The 21,883-nt window shown below is 42.4% G+C and overlaps 1 protein-coding gene and 1 long non-coding RNA gene across 3 annotated transcripts; one reads left to right on the top strand and one right to left on the bottom strand.

Annotated features, from left to right (window-relative positions):
- Positions 1-1,092: 1,092 nt before the first annotated feature.
- On the top strand, positions 1,093-17,949 carry PPP1R7 (protein phosphatase 1 regulatory subunit 7). The gene is made up of 10 exons (XM_079977333.1): positions 1,093-1,248; positions 4,139-4,261; positions 9,395-9,450; positions 10,773-10,838; positions 12,391-12,521; positions 13,266-13,428; positions 14,745-14,861; positions 15,461-15,565; positions 16,693-16,779; positions 17,546-17,949. Exons 1-10 carry the CDS (start codon positions 1,107-1,109, stop codon positions 17,720-17,722), a joined length of 1,167 nt encoding a protein of 388 aa, XP_079833459.1. The 5' UTR covers positions 1,093-1,106; the 3' UTR covers positions 17,723-17,949.
- A 2,430-nt stretch (positions 17,950-20,379) lies between these two features.
- On the bottom strand, positions 20,380-21,879 carry LOC307216783. 2 transcript variants are annotated; one of them, XR_013839309.1, is made up of 2 exons: positions 21,614-21,879; positions 20,380-21,411 (listed from the first exon to the last, which is right to left on the bottom strand). It is a non-coding gene; the product is annotated as an uncharacterized lncRNA (long non-coding RNA). The 2 variants fall into 2 exon arrangements; XR_013839310.1 differs by having other exon boundaries at positions 20,380-20,664.
- Positions 21,880-21,883: the final 4 nt, after the last annotated feature.

Here is a 21,883-nt window from a genome sequence, read left to right as displayed (position 1 = left end):
CTGAATACCAGTTGCTGGAACGGGGCCAACAGCAAGGGTTATTGGATTGTTTGGTTACTGTTGTAAACCACCTTCACAGATAGTGGCTGGGAAACGCAGCCAGATGGGCAGGGTATAAATAACGTATTATTATTATTATTATTATTATTATTATTAAATATTAAAACAAATGAATTGTAAAAAATATAGAACAGTAACACTAATATACGCCTTGCTGTGGGTTTCCTGAAAGCACCATGTTGGTCTCTTTCAGGGCCTTCCCAATACCTTTTGAGGCCTGTGGCAAGACATGCCACCTACACTTCCCTGCCCCCACCCCAATAGGGTGGACGGAGCATCCCAAGATGGGTTGCCTCAGGTCACCTCATTGATGCTCCAGCCATGCTGGAGCAGCAAGCTAGCTTAGTTGCTGCAGGGCGGACCACATGGCACACCTTTCTGGCCACTTTCCACCCTTCCGAATTTGCTGTGTGAGGCAGCTGCTACACTCTGCCTGATGGTAGAGCCGACCCTGGTCTACACATATTCCTTTGATCCAGCAGGGGTCTACTTGTGTATGCATATCCATAGTTATATGCATTTAATATATTTGGCAAACTTCTGGCGGGGAGAGTAAACAGCACAACATTGCAATGAAAGCTGAAGAAAAACAGATGAGCCTATAGACCGCACACTAAGATCAGCCACCAAAACCCAGTTATCCAATACAGGAAGTGCAAGCACCTCCTCCCAAGATCTCCGGGGATGGGCGAACGGCAGGGAAAATGTAGTTTAGCCCTTTCCCTTCAGCCACCCTTATTTCCCCCATTCCCCATCCCCCCAAAATTCTTATTTTTTTGTTATCCGAATTGCTGGCATGGAGACAGCCAGCCTTCACATCCCAATCCAGGGGCGACCATGACAGCGCGTCCCTACAGCTGACCGACAAGCACCGCGGGGGACGTCCGCTGCCCATCCAACCCCCCTGAGATTGTTCCACCCGTATTTCCTTGGCTTGCTGCCGAGTCTCCTAAAGGAGAACTACATTTCCCAGAAGGCCGCGGGTCCAGGCGCAGGCGCAGGAACCCCCCTGGGAGCCGCTGCGGCGAAGCCGGCCCTGTGATTGGATGCAGGCGGTTCCGATCGAGCTGCCCATTGGCTGTCTCGAGCGCTGTGCCCGATGCCGGAAGGGGGAGGGGGTGGAAAGCGTTATGGCGACGACGGTAGCTGAGACGGAGAGCGGGGAGGGCGCGCAAGAGATGATGGAGGGTGAGAGGCCGGGCCGTAGCGCGCGGGGTCCGAATCTGGGTTGGGGCGGGCGAGGTTGGCTTCGGCCGTTGCGGGGAGGCTGCGGTTCAGGAGCCGTTGGGCGTCGGCGTTTTGCGGGAGGTGGGCGCTGTGGAGGAGGCTCACCGTGTGTTGGCGGGGAACCTACTTATGGGTGCAGGCGGGGGGGCATTGGGAGGAAGCATGGTGGAATAATGGTATTGGGCAGGGGAAACTGGGGGTGTATGCAAAGCAGAGGCGGGGGGGGGACTGTAAGAACCTCCTCGAATCTATATCCATATCCAGTGCATGTTCTGCATGCAGCTTGTTGGGTCTCTCTCCCCCACCCCCAATTTCCCCCCCCCCAAAAAAAAACACACTTGGGTGTCTGACTTCTGTTACGCTGTTTGCGTGACCTACAAAATATATCCCTCCTGACACTGCTAATATAATTTTAAATGGGTGACATCTTTTCGAAGAAGAGGTATCTGATAACCCTCCCGCCAGATTAAGCGGTACCTCTAAGTGGTCACTGGAATCCTTGGTGTCCGCAGTTTAAACTGACACACAGAGGGATCTTTGATATTCTTTAGGACCCCATTAGTTGCTTCACATGCTGCCTCTTGCCTCCCCTTCAGTGCTTTGCTTTACCTTGGAAAATAGTGCATTGAGGTGTTCTGTATGGTAGTGTAGGAATTGAAATTTTAATATGTATGACTCTTGTACTGTGAACAATAATGTGTGACTGCTTTTTGTGGGGACAGGAAAATTATTTAGGAGAACTCTGTTCTTGGACCCTTGAGGAGGAATTGCTGGTTTTGTTAGTATTTAAGAACGATGGGTTATGAATTATGAAAAAATATTACTCTGGGGCTTTTAATCCCAAAGGCCAGTAACCATATTAAGGCATGAGACCAGGAAAACAAAACACAATGGGTGCTCCATCAGTAGTGCAAAAGAGCACTGCTATTGACCCTCTCTATGTGTGTTCTGTTGAAGAACAGTAGGAATAGTCATCCTAGCGTCTTAGTACTTTCCCCAGTCATTACTAATTCTATTCTGCAGAGAGCAAAAAATATTAAGAGCTGAAATTTCTTCACATGCACAAGTAATCCTTACAGCAACTCTATATGGTAGGTGAATATTATGCCTGTATTACACGTGCAAAATTAAGACTGACAGAGTGATGTGCCAAAAAATAGGGAAAAGAGTAAGTTTATGATGCAAGCTAATCTGACATTTGAATCAAAAACATCCTAGGGCAGGCTCTACTCTAGGGGTGGCAAAGTTCACGCTTGTTTGATCTGTTGTTTTTTACTAGAACCCCAAAATCTGCTGACAAGAAGCAAGTGCAAATGATGTACAGTTATAATTAAAGGGTGTCTCTGAACACATTCTGAACCTAAGGATTTGTTTTCAGTACTGTACCAGAACTGAACTGAGCTCACAGTTATTTAACACAAAAGTTCACTTCTGGTTAGCTTTCTTCATTTTAGCAGCCCAATATTTTATTTTATTTGGGGCAGGGTTCTTTTGTTGTTTCTCTTATTTAACAATTGGAACTTAGAAACCCTATCTGAATTACTGCAAATCATCCTGAGATCTACTAGTAGATACAGATATGCCTTTTGCCCATACCTGCTGTACCAGTTCCCTCCTGTAATCAAATCTATGATATAGATTAAGCACAGAAATTTTAAAAATGAGTCATCTTGGTTCCTAAGCAGATGATTTTAAAGTAAGCTCCATGTAGGCTTGATATACTTAGGTTACTTTGTCAGATTCTGTACAGCTACTGTTTTACTTTAACATCTGTTTAGACTTTGTGATGTTGGATACATATGGCAAACTAGATGTGTATGTAGTGATCACACATGGCGATCTGTGTGTGGTTGGTCCTCTTTTTCTCACATACATAGTATGTGCAGGAAATTCATAACATCTGAAGCAGTCCTGAAGTCTGTGGTGGTGTCTTGGAAAGATTTCTATGCCATGTGTTACATGAAGTAATTATAATCTATACCTGCAGACTAGGTGGAGAAAAATGTACAAAAATCTTGGCAGGGTGCTCTGTCCTTCTCGCTGAGTTGCCTTAGAACAGTCCTTGGGCATCTGGTAATAAGGTTTCTTCCAGGAAGCTTGAAGAAGAGGAATCCTTGTTTGGGCTAATGTAGTAATTTATAAAAACAAAGATCATGTAAGCTAAGCACACATGATAGTTCTATGCTCCCCACTTGGATCCATAGAGAACAATTACAAGTCATGTCTTACTTTTAGCTGGACACTGCGTGAATATGCCAGTTAGCTAGTAGCTTGTGGTAGCATTGAGCATTCCAACTAGCGATGTTGTTCTTTGAATCCTATTTTAAGGCTATAGACATCTCTGCATAATACCTGTGGGTGAGTCCTGTTACACTCAAGTCTTGTGGCAACTTAAAGCCTAACCAATTTTATTGTGACATAAATTGCTTTTTGGACAAGACTACTTTAATCACTGAAAGCTTATATGCCATAATGAAATATTAGTCTATTGCAGCAAAATCAACAAAGAATCATGGCTATTTCTCTGGAAACAGATGAACTCAGTTGGGCATACTTGTGAGTAAGCATGCATAGAAGCAGGCTGCCCTTCTCTTATGTTGCAAATATAGAAATTCCAATAGCAGGAATGGAGAGGTTACCTGTGCCCCTCCAGATGTTGTTGGACTACAACTCCCATCATCCCTAACCATTGGTCATGCTGGCTGGGTCTGATGGGAGTTGGAGTCTATCATCTGCAAGATGGTCACAGGTTCCCCACACCTGCTTTAATACTATTAGTAGTTTATATGTGTGTCATTGTTTGCTTCCTTCCAGAAATAAAACTTAATTACAGAGTGTTTCTTTTACACAGTTGACAGGAGGATTGAGTCTGAAGAGTCGGGAGACGATGAAGGGAAGAAGCAAACGGTTTGCATAGTAACAGACCTCAGTCAGCAGAGTTTGAGGGATGAACAGAATGGCGAGAATTCAACAGGTAAACTGTTATTCAAGAAAGAGAGATCATATGCTGGTATACACTTGAAGACATATCATAACCCATCACTTTAAAGCTTTAGGAGATGAGTTAAAGCAGGAGTAGCTGAACAAGCATTCCCATCATCCCTGACTACTGGCCATGCTGACTGGGACATAGAGGAGCTTGAGTCCACCGACATACAGAGGGCCATAGGTTAACCACCCCTTCCACCCCTTATTAAAGTGTTCTATACTTGCAGGCTTTGGGGTGTAATTTTTATACTGCATTGTATCTCCGCCTCCAGCAATGCTTTTGTATGTTTTGGACCGCATTGTTACTCATTTTCTGATAGTGTGCTGCTGCTGTTCTTTGATACACTAAAAACTTAATGCACTTTAATAGATATAAATTAAGATGTTCTGGGCTGTTGTAGAATATAGCTGTTCAGTTCCTATGAGCAAGATTTTTTATTTTTGTTTCTGTCTTTGTCATTCCATATAGCATCCACATTGGCCTCTTTGTAATGAGAAGTGGCTGGTTAGTTCCTTGCCTAGCAGAGGGTGTACATGGTTCAAAAGAGCTGAACACAAGAGGATTGACAGTTGTTGAAAGTGAAGTTTGAGCTTATGACCTCTAATGGGTCTGCTCAGTAATTTTCCCCCTCAAAGTCTTACAGGAATACATGTTTGAGCATGCCATCTTTTAGAGGCAAACAGTGGTGTTTGGGCATGCCTGTGTCCAATGAACAGCAATTAAGTCTCCTAATTTTTTAATCTTCAGTTTTTTATGTGATTTAAAATTAAATTGAAATTGAAACACAAAACAAAAGATGTTTATGGTTGATACTTTAAGCTCAGTACCTTTTCTTGTATTTAGGCTACTGTAACATTTTTACTGTGAAATCTAATATTGGCCATCAATCAGTTTTGTTGAAATTCTTACTTTGCAGAAAAATTGTTTGTATTTGGCTTGATTTGAGAGCTCCTACTTTAATGATGGGTTAGAGTTCAAACTATTGGAGAAACTGTCTTGGCTGTTTCACTCATCCAAGCTGTTCTTGTTCTAATCCAACCTCTTCCTCCTGATTCAGTGTAGCACCCATAATATGTTTTAGAACTTTCTGCTGGCATTCTGTTTTGACTTGGAAATCTAAAAATAAGCTAATCAGGTGTAATAATATGCTCCTTTTTCAGTGAAGTTTAATTTAGGGCTTTTCCAGGCAAAGTCAGACTGGAGCATTTATTAAAAGTCCTTTGTCATTCAAAGCAGAGATGGACAGCTTCCCTGCTTGCTTCAACTTGCTACATTTGGATAACCTGCAGAGTCATATAAGAACAAACGAAACTAGAACATGCTGGAAATTAAACCCACTGTGGTCTGTCTGAATCCAAAGCATAAGCATGGGTAAAAATACCTATTTATTGCATACACCTTTTCTTAATCTGCTACTGAATGGAAAACAGAATGTTTCTTCTTCATCCCATGCAAGTTTATAAAATGTCATACACCTTCTTGCCAGTCCTAATAGCATTTTTCTTAGTTATAGCACACACATATCCACAAAGAAAATGTGGATCTTTTTGTATGTATGCACACCTTTCAATATAGAGGCATATTCCTGCAGTGGCCTCAAGTCATCCCAAATTATAGTTACCCTCCTTGAAGGGGTGGAATTGAACATCACACTATTACAAATGTTCTGTCTGCATAAGAATATCAGCTTACCAGGTGGAACGATCCCCGTTCACTGTTCTGGGGTTTCCCAGCACCCTCAAGAGCCAATTTTGGGATGGAGGGAGCCCCAATGTGTGATCCCTTAGTTCAGTGATGGCCAAAGTTGGCCCTCCAGCTGTTTTGGGGCTACAGTTCCCATCATCCCTGACCACTGGTCCTGTTAGCTAGGTCTGATGGGAGTTGTAGTCCCAAAACAGCTGGAGGGCCAACTTTGGGAATCACCGCCTTAGTTGAATCCTGCCCATTGTTTCCAACCTATTGCATAAGAAACATCTGTTGTTCCTGGAATCTATTTCAGATGGCATATGTTATGTGGAGTTGAGAAACAGGAGAGCGAGAGTTTTGTATTTAGAATATCATGCTAATAATATGGCAGATGCACCAATTAATATCTGAGGTGGAATGATTATGTTTAGCTGGTGATAGTGTGAGGTTTAGCTGCTGATAACATTGCAGTGTTTAGGTGGTGAGTTATCACGATGTTGAAAACCAGATTTCACCTAGCTCTTACACAAATTGTGATTCGTGATATATTGCCACCTCAAATATTATGAAACAATTATCACGATGTGAACATACCAGTTTTGGACAATATTTCACCCAGTCCTATCATGCATTTTGAAAATTCTGTGAACAATCTGGGCATAATGGCAGCATTTGTCTGGCTGTGAGTCTGGCAGGAACTTCCTGAACAAACTGCTTTGCCACAATGGGTGCAACTGGGAGTAACTGAGATGATTGGAACAAGCTCTAGTATTGTGTTCCTAATGCTGAGATAGCCTACTGTTACACAAATGACTAGTTTTGTATTAATTGCCAAGACCACTGTTGGGTTTTTTTCTAATCCTGGCCTGGGGCGGGTTCATAATCTGGCATGCAAGTTTGGCACGGCAGCCTGCTTCTTTCAGCCCAGTTTGTTTTGGGCTGAGGACTTGCAGCCTGTATTTCATCTCCTGCACATGTGCAGTTTTGGCATTCTGACAATTTTGAGCTCCTTTATTGTACTTTGCCTACGTCCCTGTGGTGCGCTCAGAGGGAATTTGCTTTCAGCCTCAACCACATGGTGGCAAAAATGTCAGCTGACTTCCCAACAGATTGTGACAACCGCTTTGATCATGAATATTTGCTAAATTAATAATAAGCGAGGTGGGCAGGTGGTTGCTTTGTATGTGTTTCAGTATTAACTGAATGATGACATTTTCACAGCAAAGTGTCTCTTCTGCTGGCTTGTAGACTAGTGTTGGAGCTGCACGCTGCTCATCCCTAAAATGCAAGAATTCTTGCTTTACTGGATTTCAGAAGATTGGTGGCTTAGGCAACTATTATTTAATCGGATTGCTACCTGTATTTGTCCATGAATGAAATATACTGAGATGAATTCAGTGCTATTATGATCATTCTGTCAGCACAAGCATTTCTACTTGACGGTGTGAACATGCCCCTCTCCTTCCCCTACACACTGCTTTTGGGGTTCTCCCAACCTTACACACACACACACACACACACACACACACCCCGGAGCTGTTTTTTTGGAGGGGGTAGGTAAGCAGGATTTGTCATGCTGGCTCCCGCTAGCACAACTATTTAGTTAAATCCAGTTCATATCAGCCATCCAGTGCTTATCAGGTGGTGGGAATGTGTGTGGAATTCGGAGGGCATAAAAGTCGACTGTAGCAGAGTAAATAGGCAAGAGCATCCAGTTGTTTTCCCCACACCTTTCTTTCCATTGGCGCTTCTTGCTTCCTGTAGCTGATGATTTGAGAGTGGAAGCTTGCAGAAAAGGATTTGGAGGAGAGAGGGTGGCTTTGCACATAAGAGAGCAGGTGTGGGGCGCCTTTGGCCGAACTACAACTCCCTTCAGCCCCAATGGGGCCAATGGGATGGTGGAAGTTGCAGTTCAGCAAAATCTGGGGAGCTAAAGATTCCCTTCGCCTGAGATAGAGCAAGGGGGAACTGGCAGAGTTGTTTATGAGATCAGGAGACCAGCTCAAGAGGGGAGGGTAGCGAATGGTTCGGTGGGTGTCAGCAAATCCTGTGTGCTGGAATAAATGGCTTCTGTAGCCTTCCTGAGTCATTATTTGTTCACAAGTTTGTCATTGTCTGAGGGGGAGATTGCCATGAGCCTGTTAGTCCTGTCCCTTCCATTGCATTCCTGCTTGCTTCTCCTGCCACATGTTGGGAAAGCAACATCTATAGTAGGAAGCTCCCTTTACTTGTGCAGGTTCTGTGCACAACTAAGAACCTTGACATTTCGAGGTTGTAAATTACAGTTAGCTCCCCATTGTCAATGTTTGCCCTTCCATGCTTGAAAGGTGGTGAAACTGGGGGTGTGACAGGAGATTGGAGCCCCTGGACTCTTCTCCCAAAGCAAAAACAGGCCACAAAACCAATAAAAGCACTGCTGACAAACTTTGTTTTGAAATAAAGAGAAAGAAACTTCAGTTGCTTGGCTGCTACATTTTGGAAACGTCCTTCATTGGGAACATGTTTTATATAACAATTTCCACCAAGTACTTGAATCACAATACTGGCTTCTGTTTACTATAGCGGCTGGTGAACTTGATGGAAATTGCTATACACCTGGAGTTCCTTTTTTCCTGCTTGTTCCTGCTCATTGTGTTGAGGCTTGAACGCCTGAAGAGGGCTTATGTTGCTGAACATTACGTGAAGGAGAGAATCCACCCACCTGCCAAATGGAAAGCTTGCATGAATTATTCAGCACAAATCTCTGAAGTCCACCTCCACTCATGCATACAGAGTGAGAATTGCATTTAGGAATGAGGTTGGGTTTTGAAGGGGGGGGGGGATTCAAAGCAGCAAAACAGTTTCTTCAAACAGCTGGTAATACCAGGTTCTCAGTGTACTCTAATGAAAAAAGTGAGACCTAATAATATAGCTTGCAAATATATCTGGCTGACTTTAATCATGAAGAATGTGGCTGTAGTTCTTCAGGTGACTAGAGCAAGAAATTGGTGTTCTGCCACCAGATAATCCTTGTGATTTTTGTTTCTTCCATTCCAAAAACTCTGCCATGTTACCCAAAGGGAGCAGGCTGCAAAGATGGCCGATGACTAATCTAACATTTCTGGTAACAGTTATATCGTTTGTACAGTTAGCCACTTTGCCGGCTATGACTTTCCTCCTTTAGCCACTGAAGCACAACTTCTGTTAGTGCAATGTTGTAAATGTACTTTTTTTTTTAAAGGGTTCATCAGTATTGCTTCCTTCAGTGTATATCACACTTCTTATTGGCAACGTGACCACCAGGTTAGGAGGCCTAATCCACTCTGAATACGTTAGGTGTTCCCTCTCTCTTTTGAAGGCATTCTTTCTCCTATGAGAGAGCTGACATTGCAAGCTTGAGTTCAGTTGATGAGCAGCATGGGGTTTAAGCAGAGTGCATTTGTTCTATTACAGCTGAAGCCGAGACGCCGGTGGATATGGAGACGATTAGCCTGGATCCGGAAGCAGAGGTAATATAGATTTAATTTCCATTGTAGCAATACATGGGAAGGGCCCACCGAGGAAGAACTCTGAAGCCTGTGTGATCAAGAATTTCTTTTCAAGAGTTAACAGATTTCCCCCCTTTAAAATGTATATATTGTTTCTGTGCTGAGATCTAGCGCAATGGTGGACAGGTACTTGGTATGATCACAACAGCAGAGAAATTGGGGAAGAGAGCTTCAAAGGCAACAAGATACTTTGCTGATGGAAAGTTGATACAAAAAGGGGTAGAGGCATCTGCCGTTCTCCTTTTTGTCTTTGAAGATCTGCACTGTCAAGCTGTTTTCAGATTCGTTGGTATGGTGGAAAACTTTTGATTAGACAGCATGTCAAAGGGCTCCACTTTCCCTATAGAAGACTATAAAAAGGAATTAGCTGCCTGCTCTGTGTGTCTCATTCCCCAAAATGCAAACGCAAGTGGCACACATGGTGTATTTATAAGCATATAGTTGCAAAGCATGTAACTAACACTTTCCCCACAGGATTTTCATTTCATTCAATCCTGAATGCTTCGGTTGTGATACGTTTCAGTTCTCGAACACCGAAAACCTGGAAGTAAATGCTTCCGTTTTCAAACGTTTTTCAGACCCCAAATGTGCGATGCGGCTTCTGCCAAGGGCAAGAAGCTCTTGCAACCAATGGGAAGTTGCGCCTCAGTTTTCGAATGTTTCAGAAGCCGAATGGGCTTCCGGAATGGATTTTGTTCGAGAACCGAGGAACCACTGTACTATGGTAGTAGTGTAACCAGAAGGAAGAATCAGGTGGCTTTGTGTGTTGACAGATGTACATTTGTTTACATATTTACATAAATGTACATGTGCTTTTTCAAAAGGGGAGGGGGCAGCCAACTTGCTTGGCTGATGCATGGGGAGGGATTTAGCCTGACATCTGAACTAGCATTGACATCACCGTGTACATTTGACTTTTCATGGCAAAGTTGAGGAGCTGGGCTTGTCCCGCAGAAGAAAAATATGGCCAAATCCTTGTGTTTCTGATTGCTGAAAAAGATGTAATATATTCAGCACAGAGCCCCTTCTTTTAGGAAAGAGATGTGAGTCCTGCACAGCAATTTTGCTGATTTGTTTCTCTCTAAGCAGAAGGCCCTTGGGCTTTGAGGGTTTCCATCTAGTTAACAAAGGTCAGCTTTTCTGCACACTGTGATGGTATCACCCACCCTTGCAACCCGCATGCTATAGGCCTACAATCTACCTTCATGCTACTTTAGAAGTAATGTTGAAATAAACCTTTGTGTGAATACTAAGATGGCTTGTGGCTTTTTCTTGCCTTTCAGGATGTTGATCTGAATCACTTCCGAATTGGCAAGATTGAAGGGTTTGAGGTGCTCAAAAAAGTGAAGGTGAGACTCTTAAGGAGCCCTCTCTAGTTGAGCTGATATGGCTCTGCCATGGTTGTGTAACTAAGAGTATGCGTGGCAGCCAAAGTACTTTGCTATATTTCTCTAGCTAGAGGGATGCAGCATAATGGAATAAAGGCTGCATTTGAGAAGAGGGAAGCAGAGGGCACCCAGAAGTACACTAGTAGCATTCTACTGTGGGTCAAATTACATATGAAGAAAAAGAAGAGTTTGGATTTGATATCCCCTTTATCACTACCCTAAGGAGTCTCAAAGCAGCTAACATTCTCCTTTCCCTTCCTCCCCCACAACAAACACTCTGTGAGGTGAGTGGGGCTGAGAGACTTCAAAGAAGTGTGACTGGCCCAAGGTCACCCAGCAGCTGCATGTGGAGGAGGACCATGACTGGATCTCCCAAACTCTTTAAAAAGCAAATTTGAAATCAGCCACTGAGTGAATTAACAGTGAGTGAATGAGCAGTGCTTGGGTGCAAGAATGTTCATTCCTTCACCATACCCTAAGCATTTTCTCCAATTCAAATTCTCATGCGCACACAGAGCTACTAATAGTTTCACCATGAGAAAAGGTAGACACAATACAGATACTTGTAATATTTCCCAAGTGGGGCTAATATCCACTTCAAGGGCAATTTTAAGCTGGAAAGTGGCATGAGTGCAAGCCTCATTGACCTGAGCACAGTTGTTTTTAGGCTTTATAAAGGACATTGGAAGATCCAGTAATTTGTACCACTTAGTTTGATTCACTATCTCCTTAGCTGGGCTGTGCAGTGGTATGCTATATGTAATGGTTCTAGGGGTTGCTTGTGCGTAAATCGGCGCCACGCTTGGCTGGGTTACCTGGGTGTGAACCCTTTCTGTCCGGACAGCCACTCACCCATGGCTGTCTCAATCACTGGCAGAATCCGTCAGTGGGAGTTTCTTGAACTTCTTCCAGCAAAGAAGCTCTTTGACGCCTAGTCTCCGCCTACTCTCCCTGCGCGGAAGCCTTCTGCGCAGGGAGGGTGTGGGCAGCGGAGGACCTGTGCTCTCCCCGCTGGTCTCCGGCGAGGAGTCATGGAGCCCCCTCGCCGATTCCCCCATCTGCCCCCCTTCTCCACTGGTGCTACGCTGATTTCCTTCCCCCGCAGATGGGCTGCCTCTCTCCCTCCTGGGATGCTCTCCGGCATCCCTCTGGAGCCCTCCCTCCTCCTCTGGCTCCGATGGCAGTTCCCTGACACTATAGATGAAATTTCATTTTCTCCTGGCCCAAAGACTGCCAGGATTGGCAACAGCGTGCCCCCCCCCGCCCCAGTGAAAATGCACAGTAACCCTTTTTGGCCACTGCAGCAGTCTTCATCTGGTGGGGAATGGGTGGAGATATTAAGAATTGGTGGAGGAGCAGGAGAAGAACAAATAATTTGAGTGAGGGCAGCATCCACCTGCAGAGAACTTATTTTCAAAGCTGTTCCATACACCGTATTAAGTGCATCTGTTGGGAGTGAGACTTGTGCGTTATTGTTTTTACATCCTTTGTTTATCTTCTCTCTACACATCAGACTCTTTGTCTCCGTCAGAACTTGATTAAGTGCATTGAGAATCTGGAACAGTTGCAAAGTCTCAGAGAACTGGATCTCTATGACAATCAGATTCGAAAGATTGAGAACTTGGAGGCCCTGACAGAACTTGAGTGAGTACCTAGGCTATATAGGGCTTTAAAGGCTTTAAAGGTAATTGCCAGCACTTTGAATTGTCTTGGAAATGGACTGGAATCCAGGAAAGTTATTTCAATATTAGTGAGAGATGTTCCCATGTTTGTCTCCCTCTCTCAGAATGGCTATCCTCATTGTAACATGCTTCTTTTCCTGGATCATAGATCTTATTGTAGCTTGCATGGCTATGTAAGACAATGGCTTCATGCAGACACCATTCCATTGTTAATTCAGACATTGTGCCTAACTATACTTAGTACAAAACATGGTTTTTGGTTGTGTGGCCAAATTTGTTGTTCATATAAAGAGAGACTACAAGTTATCATCCCACCTGCAGAAGCTTCTTTCAGCCAGTATATACAAAGCTCTTTGATTTCCTCAATCTGTTGCTGGACTGCAATCCCCATCATGCCATTCTGCTGGCGGAGGTGATGGTCGTTGGAGTCCAACAACATATGGAGGGCCACAGATTCCCACCCCCCTTGGTGTACAGAGTGAAGTTAGAGATTTAGACTGGGGGAATCCAAGTTCAAACCTCCAGTGTGCCATGAAGCTTGGGCCAGTCCCATACTCTCTCATCATACCCCACTTCTGAGTCATTGTGAAAGTAAAATAGGAACCAGCTACATATATAGCACTATGAGCTCTTTGGAGCAAGATTGGGATGCTATGCCTTAGAAGATATCTACATTTTAAAGTATTTTCCTTTGTTTCCTGTTTAGGGTCCTGGATATTTCGTTTAACATTCTACGGCACATCGAGGGGCTGGACCAGCTCACTCAGTTAAAGAAACTCTTTCTTGTGAACAATAAAATCAGCAAAATTGAGAACCTAAGCAACTTACATCAATTACAGATGTTAGAGCTGGGATCTAATCGAATCAGGGTAGGTATTTGATGGTGGTCTGTAAGGATCCGTCATTGGTATAGCTGAGAAATCAGCCATATCAGACAGGAGTGGGGAGAAGTAAAAACTTTCAGGTTGCAAATGTGCTGCTGCTGACTGCAACAGTGACTTCCAGAGGGAGACTTAAGAAGCATGGAAGAAGTGTCCATTTGGCCTCCAAATGCTTTCCTTGGCTACCTCCCTGATTTCTATTAAAAAGGGTGTTGCTCCCCCTTCTGAGAATAACTCAAGAAAAACATTTTAAAATGCAAGAGGGAAACTCATTACAGTGTTGATTGTGGTTGGCACATGGTGCTTTCAAGCAGCACACAGAAAGACAACTTCAGGTTGTTACATAAGGGGACCCAAACTTTGAAAGGTACTGGAGGAACAAAGGCTTGTAACTGTATACTACTGACAGCATAGATTTGAAGGTGGAAGAAAGCCAAACTGTAGACTTGGCAAGATCAGGTAGTACATTAAGAAACTATGATTTTAGGAAACAACCCCCCCTCAAAAAAAAAAAAAAAGATAATGAAAGTAGGGTAAACAGCTGAAAAGCAACAAGAAGTTGAGTGGAACTAGTTATGTGAAAGCAGCAACTCAAGCTAGAAGATGAAATGAAATTTTGAAACACAAATAAGCAGAATATTCTCTGTTCCAGTACATAATCAAACATCAGTGAAATAATATGACTAATAACTATTTATATTGGATAGTCAGCATTCTCTCTTCCAATCCCTTCATGTAATCACTTGTTTTGAAAAATACTTTTAAACATAAGATACTTTTTATTTCTTTTATTGACAATGCTGACCCTGTCTCCACCCCTGAATATTCTGCCAGGTGGAATTATCTCATTGTTCCAGCTTCACATGGATTCCCCAGGTGCTTAATAATTAAGAAGGTACATCCTGCTAATGGGATTCTGTAGGCCACTTGTTCTGAGTGAGCCGCCCTAAAGATTCTGCCTTCTAAAGAATTTCTTCTCAGAGCTTCTTTGGGAGTCCAAATGACAAAGAACTTGAAACTGAAAGTTGCTATTCTGCAGCATTTCCACACAGCTTAACTATGAATACTGTGTTAGTTCAGCTTGCTTGACCAGTGCAAAGTTGAAGTCATCAGTCATACAGCATGAGACTTCTGATCTGAATCATCTCATGAGCCACCTTCAGTATACAAGTTTGTGATAAAGGAGTGGGTGGGGTGATGTTGGGTAATTGACTATGCTACAGTCTTACTAAGTAGTGAATGTGTTGCAAGAGGTTTGCTTGCTAGAATCAAGGATTGTAATGTTTACTGCGGTCAATTTGCAGGCAATTCAGAATATTGATACGTTGACTAATCTGGACAGCCTGTTTCTGGGAAAGAACAAAATCACCAAGCTTCAGAACCTGGATGCATTGACAAACTTAACAGTGCTTAGTATACAGGTATCAGCCCTGGACTTCCCATTCCATTTATTTATTTATTCATTTATCATGTCTGCTTTTCTCCTTCATATGAACTTTGCAGCAGTTTAGACCTTTCAAAACTAGAATGACAAAAAGACCAGTAACCTCTGTGAATGAAGAGAGGCAATTATAGTTATAGTTCAGATTGTGGAAGGAAGGAACTGTCAACCAGTTCTCTCAGCTTATCATTTTCCAGTCTTAAAATGAGTTCTCTACATTTCTTCAGCAATTTGCAATTGAAAAAAATGAAAATTCTTCAGCATCTTAGTGTGAATTTATTCTAATAAACACATTTGTGTATACAGTTTTGATTAATGTACAGATTTTTACAAGCAATTTCTCCTAATGCATTTTTGGTATGATATTGTCACTAATAGTTTCATTTTTATGCATGCTTTCCTCTTAAGTAATGTGCATGGGCCAAGGTGTACATGTGATATTGTGCAGCTGCACAATGACTCCAAGACTTGTATAAAATGTGCCGTGCAAATACAGTGAGTTCAGTAGAGAGACATGTAATTTTTTTACCTGAAAAGTCTGGTTCTGTCATGATAATCCATTTTTTATCACTACCCTAGAGCAATCGGTTGACCAAGATTGAAGGGCTGCAGAGTTTGGGGAACTTGAGGGAGCTGTACCTTAGCCATAATGGCATAGAAGTCATTGAAGGGCTGGAAAACAATGTGAGTTGCCTATTTATTGTTATTTATTTGGCGCCATCCTTGTACATGCCATTTTACAAATAATGAGCAGTCAAGTTTCTACCCCAAGAGGCTTATAAACTAGACACAGACGCAAGGGAGGCAACAGAGGAAGGGGACAGAAATGGGGGAATATGGAAAGATCACACATTTATTTTAGTTACACATGTATAGGCTTAATTTCAGTAGAGCATTGGGACTAGATAGTTGTTCTAATGACTTCATGGAACGGGTGAGTTTTGAGGAAGGAAGGAGTTGCATCATAGAGACCTCCTGGAATGGCAGCTGAAGGATACTGGCCAGCAATGAGGAGAGCACAGAGTTGTGTGTGTGTTTGTGTTTGTGTAAGCAGAATCTTTTGAGGGAGCAGGAAACCTTTGGATTACTGAAGGTGATTGGAGATAGATGACTATAAGCCACAGGCAGGGATATGTCTGGATAGAAGTGTGTGGAGATAAAGGAGGAAGGCCATGGAGGGATTTAAAGGTAAGGAAAAGAAGCTTGTGTGGTGAAGAGGAAGCTAGTGTGAGGATTTAGGAAAGGGTGTTAATGTGGTCAGTTACAAGAGAGGTAAATAATTTTGGCAACAGTACTGGATAGAAGTAGGGAAACCAATGTGAGGAAGCAGAAGACCAGCAAGGATGATGCGTAATGTGAACGTGAGTTTCTGCCAAAGGCGAACAAACAAAGGGTTGTATTTTTTGTCCTGTGGGAAAAGGAGAAGCATAGAGTATTTAGCCATGCTTGGTTATATAAAGCAATATTGAGGGAATTCCAACACACTAGTAGTATTTTGGGAAGTGGGTTGTGCTTTTCTCTTGAGGCGTTATATTTATCAAAAAAAAATTGAGTTTATGTCCAAAATTGGCCTGCTAGTTCTGGCCAGTTCAGTAATTTTTTTCAATCCTGATGTTTAGATGCCAAAGGTCAAGTAGAGTTATACCTTAGGGAGAGCAGTTGACTCTGCAGTATGTATGGTTGATGAACTTTGGCTATTTTGCTACATGGCATGTCCCTTTATGCCTATTAATGTTTCGTCCAAGGATGCACAATTTGCAAGAAGACAAGAATGAAAATAGAGACTAAAGTTTTCTTTATGCTTGTTTCAGAATAAATTGACAATGCTGGACATTGCGGCCAACAGGATCAAAAAGATTGAAAATATTACCCATCTAACAGAGCTCCAAGAATTTTGGGTAAGTCTATGAGAGGGAGACCAAGAAGTGCTTACGGACCAGCAGCATAGCCACGGTGGCTATGTTTGGCCTCCACCTTCAGAGGCAGTGTTTGTCTGGGAATCATAGGTGGGCAGAGTACTGTTGTGCTCATGTCCTGCTTGCAAGCTTCCCATAGGTATCTGGTTGGTTACTCTCTAAACAGGAAGAGCTGGACTAGGTGGGCCATTGGCCTGAATCAGAAGGCTGTTCTTAAGTTTTTAGAATGGTGGCTTAAGACCCCAATAACCTGATCTAGTACTCAGTCGCTGATGGTGTGAGAGAGTTTCCAACTCTCTAAAGTTCTGCAGTGACAGAACTTTAATTCCAGGCTGTCCTGCCAAGCGGTCAGAAATTGGGGATCCAGAAAGGCACCTTTAATACAGCGCTCAAACAAAATTATTGTACTGTATTTTGGGGAGAGCGGATGTCATTCCCATACACTGAATTTGCATGTGTGTGAGAGCCACAGCATGGGAAGCACTGGGCTCGAATAATTAAGTCTACCACGTGCTTCTCAATCCAGTCAAAAGGAGGAACAAGCATGCATCCTCCTGTCCCCACCCTTGCCACTTGTTGGGCCTTAGGACTGCTCCTTAGCTTATACCAGCAAGAATTCCTTTTGTGCCGTTTGACTTAATAGGAAAAGCCCTGGCCCATCTAGGGCCATGACCCTGAGATTAAGAGTCTATTCTTTACCAACTCTCAAAAATTGCTGGCACTTTTCTTTTGTGTGTGTTTTACCCAGATGAACGATAACCTCATTGAGTGCTGGAGCGACTTGGATGAGCTGAAAGGAGCCAAGAACTTGGAAACAGTCTACCTGGAGCGAAACCCACTGCAAAAAGATCCCCAGTACCGACGCAAAATCATGCTGGCCCTTCCATCTGTCCGGCAGATTGATGCCACCTTTGTCCGGTTCTGAACCCTCTCCAGTCCCTTACCTCCTCCCTCCCTCCCTCCCTCCCTCCCTCTCAGAGTGTCACAGATGGGATTTTCATCCACACTGCATCCTCTGTCTTCAACCCTCTGACACTTAAAGAGCAAACGGCTAACCAAGAGCACTGATAACAGACCTTGCGTATAATGCACACACTTGTTGTTTTTTGATTATTATAATTATTATTATTATTAAATCTTAAATGTGTGAGATTTCCTGGTTGTGACAGTGTCTGTTCCTACAGGGCAGTCTAGTAGCATGTTCAGAGATGTACTCTGAAACCTGAGCATTTTCTGTCTGTAAAGTGTTGGGCGCTTCTGTTCTTGCAAAATTGCGTGGTGACCCATTGGTCCCCTAAGCTCTTTCCCTGTCACTGACACCTAGTAGTAATAGCCCCTGAAACAACTGTTCAGAGCTGAATAGCATCAGCATTGTTTTACATATTGAAATAAGCCCAGGAAATGGGGATAGGGAAAGGATGCTCACACTGCGGAATGCAATCTGTAATTCTGTTCCCTTTCCTAAACTTTTTTTTTAAAAAAAAATATTTTATTAAATTTTCATAGTACACAATATACATACAAGATCCCTTCACCAAAAAAATAGTACACAAAAAAGCCAAAACAAATACACCAAAAAACCATATAGAAAAAAGGAAATAAAAAAGAAAAAGAAAAAAACCAACCATTCAATACAATTTTTTTATATATAACTAACTGGACTTCCTCACATCTCCTTTACCCTGCATTATTTATATTAAAAATATCAGCAAATTATTACCTTGTTTCATACCTTATTTTGTAGTTTCCAAATATTATACTTCTAAATTTAAGATAATTTTTATCATTTACTCATACCTTAAATTTAAACATATTGTTGCCTTAAATTTCGACCTTTTCTTACTTATAACTTAATTTTCTATTTTACAAAATCTATTTGCTGGAACTGAGATTTTCTAAATCGTGCAGATACTTAACATTCATACAACTTATATTGTTTTTGTAAATAGTCCTTAAACTTCTTCCAGTCCTCTTCCGTTGTTTCTTCTCCCAAGTCTCGGATTCTGCCAGTCATTTCAGCCAATTCCATATAATCCATCAATTGCGTCTGCCACTCTTCCAGTGTGGGCAAGTCTTGTGTCTTCCAATACTTTGCAATAAGTATTCTTGCTGCTGTTGTCGCATACATAAAGAAACTTCTGTCCTTCTTTGACACTTTCTGGCCGACAATGCCCAAGAGGAAGGCCTCCGGTTTCTTAACAAAGGTATATTTAAATACCTTTTTTAGTTCATTATAGATCATTTCCCAGAAGACCCTCACTTTTGGGCATGTCCACCAGAGGTGAAAGAATGTCCCCTCAGCCTCTCTACATTTCCAACATTTATTATCAGACAGGTGATATATTTTTGCAAGCTTGACTGGGGTCATGTACCACCTATATATCATTTTCATAATATTCTCCTTCAAGGCATTACATGCCGTGAATTTTATTCCGGTGGTCCATAACCTTTCCCAGTCCTCAAACATAATGTTATACCCAATATCCTGAGCCCATTTTATCATGGCTGATTTAACAGTCTCATCCTGTGTGTTCCATTTAAGCAGCAAGTTATACATTCTCGAAAGTACCTTAGTCTTTGGTTCCAACAGTTCTGTCTCTAATTTCGACTTCTCCACCTGGAATCCTATCTTTTTATCCAATATAAAAACCTCTTGAATTTGAGCGTAGTGTAACCAATCTTGCACCTTATTCTTTAATTTATCCATGCTCTGCAACCTCCATTTGTCTCCAATTTTTTCTATTATTTCCCAATATTTCGGCCAGCAGGCCTCCATATTGAGTCTTTTCCGGGTCTTAGCCTCCATTGGTGATAGCCATCTCGGGGTCTTACTTTCTAGTAAGTCTTTATATTTTGTCCAGACAATAAATATTGCTTTTCTGACAATATGGTTTTTGAACATTTTATGAATCTTTACCTTGTCGTACCACAAGTATGCATACCAACCAAAAGCATTGTTAAACCCTTCCAGATCTAGGACATCAGTGTTCTTAAGAAGTAACCAATCTTTCATCCAGCAGAAAGCTGCAGCTTCATAATATAACTTTAAATCTGGCTGTTCCCTTTCCTAAACTGAGGCGGCAAGACCATCTTGGATAGCCTGTCTAATGAGCATAGTAGCAAGTAGTTGCAAGCCAGCCTCTATTGTGTAGTTTAGCAGCTTCTTCCAGTCTATACTTTGATCTGCATTCCATAATGTAACAGCTGGGTGTTGTACCTGTCAATATTTGCACTGGAAATGATAGGTCACATCCTGGTTCTTCTCATTGTGCAAGCATGCCTGTATTCCATATGCTTCTATTTGCCATTCTAGCCCTCTCATCTGCAGGCGTGCATTCTGATGGGATGCAGTTTAGCAGCATGACGTTTCCATTTGTTTACATGTACTTGCAGGGGGTTGGATTAGATGACCCTCGGGGTCCCTTCCAAATCTATGATTCTATGAATACATTGCATTCCTCCTGCTGATTTATAAAGGCAGACTCCTTTATAGTGGCAAAAAGAGCTGCACCACTTGTGTGTGAAATTCATATGGTGTTAATTTGTTAGGGATGAGGGAAGAATTAGCAATTCTATCGATGATCAAACTGTGACTATTATTGCCAACTAGTTGTTTTATTTATTACAGTTAGTTATATTTCTCATGCGCCTTTCAAGATCTAAATCCTACCAAGGCAGCTTACAAGTAATATTCAAGTGCATACCTCAAAAACACAATAAACAATACCAATATATTAAAATACATCAGAATCCTTCCAGCAGGGCAGTAGATCACCGTGTGGTGAGGGGAGCAAATCTAGGGGTGGGGTGTTCTCCTGTCTCCCGTTCCTAGAAGCCTTCCTACAGGAGAGTTGATGGTAGATTATCCTGGTGGGAAAAGAGGGCAAGAGAGTAGGGAAAGGGATCAGGGTGAGATGGTGCACAGTTTTATATCTCTTAACGCTAAGTTATTTAGGACTCTCCTTTGTCATTTAGGAGTAACCAACTAAATGTATGCATAAATTTGAAGCCAATGCCTTTTCTTAGGGGCTGTTGGACATTACTTTAACTGTGCCTCATGAATATACCCGCAGTGGAGGTGAACGGTCCTCTATTTTGAACAAGTGTCCTGGAAGGCACCATATTGCGAAGTTATCTTTCAGCAACTCTTGAGAGGGCCCTCGGCAAATAGTCAGAATATATCGGTTTGAAATCGTCTTTGCAGAACAATTTTCTCCAAAGAACTGAGGGCAGTACATTGTAACAATATGGCTGAACAGTGAATTGAACCTGGGTCTTCTTGGTCGACCCAGTGCAACGCTGTATTCAACTTATCCCATGGCTCTCCTGCAGAGAGTGCCGAACTTTTCTTCAGGAAAGCAATTCCGGTCAAGCTGAGCAGAGTAATGTGTGGTGCTGTACTGGCCTTGAGTAAAGAGATTTCACTCCTGAGAACTTGGCACCACAGACATTGCAATATTTATTGATCATCTACCTAAGAGTTTTCTCTGCATGTTGAAGTGATTTCTAAATTGACCTCTCTGTTGTACCCCTGCAGCAGTAAGCACTAGTCACAAGAAGGAATCAGAAAGCTGAAGAAAAGCCAATGGAACAGCTGGCATCTAGAGGAAAGAACTGGGAGGGGGGAGCAGTGTTAATGTTAATACCTTTCAAGTTTATCTTGGAAATAAAATGTTAGTTCAGTTGAGGACACAAACCACAGGGAAATGGAACCTATAGAAATGTAGAGTTTAAGGTAGACGTGAAAAAAGTTGATGCTCCACTATGTGTATGACTTGTGCCTAAATGTTACCCGTCTTGATTGATCCCCGGGTACCTGTAGGTGTGAGGAATGCATATCCTGTAAAATTAAGTACTCTGGTTTTCCTGGTCATTTCCTTGCCTGTGTTTTTCCCAGTTGCCTGAAGGTTTTCCAGTTGTCTGAAGACTGAGCTTAGAAGTTAGTTAGGTTTGTTGCTTTCAGAGCGGCTGAATGCCAAGCTTTCTATCACTCTCCAATTATGATCTCATAGGCGACGGCTTCAGAACTCTCAAGTCAGCAGCAGCAGGTGAGGTTTTAACAACTCTCCGTAGGACAGATTGTTGT

The sequence above is a fragment of the Podarcis cretensis genome, assembly GCF_951804945.1.
Source record: "Podarcis cretensis genome assembly, chromosome: 5".
In the NCBI taxonomy this organism is placed as follows: Eukaryota; Metazoa; Chordata; class Lepidosauria; order Squamata; family Lacertidae; genus Podarcis; species Podarcis cretensis.
Note: the sequence above shows the minus strand (reverse complement) of the source record. Positions and strands in the feature narration are given on the sequence as shown.

Bases quoted from the DNA above. Each gene is read 5' to 3' on its own strand.
- PPP1R7 (XM_079977333.1), top strand. From the start codon at position 1,107: ATGCAGGCGGTTCCGATCGAGCTGCCCATTGGCTGTCTCGAGCGCTGT. The intron at 10,839-12,390 runs GTGAGACTCTTA...TCTACACATCAG, and splicing joins AGGTGCTCAAAAAAGTGAAG to ACTCTTTGTCTCCGTCAGAA. The intron at 16,780-17,545 runs GTAAGTCTATGA...TGTTTTACCCAG, and splicing joins CAGAGCTCCAAGAATTTTGG to ATGAACGATAACCTCATTGA.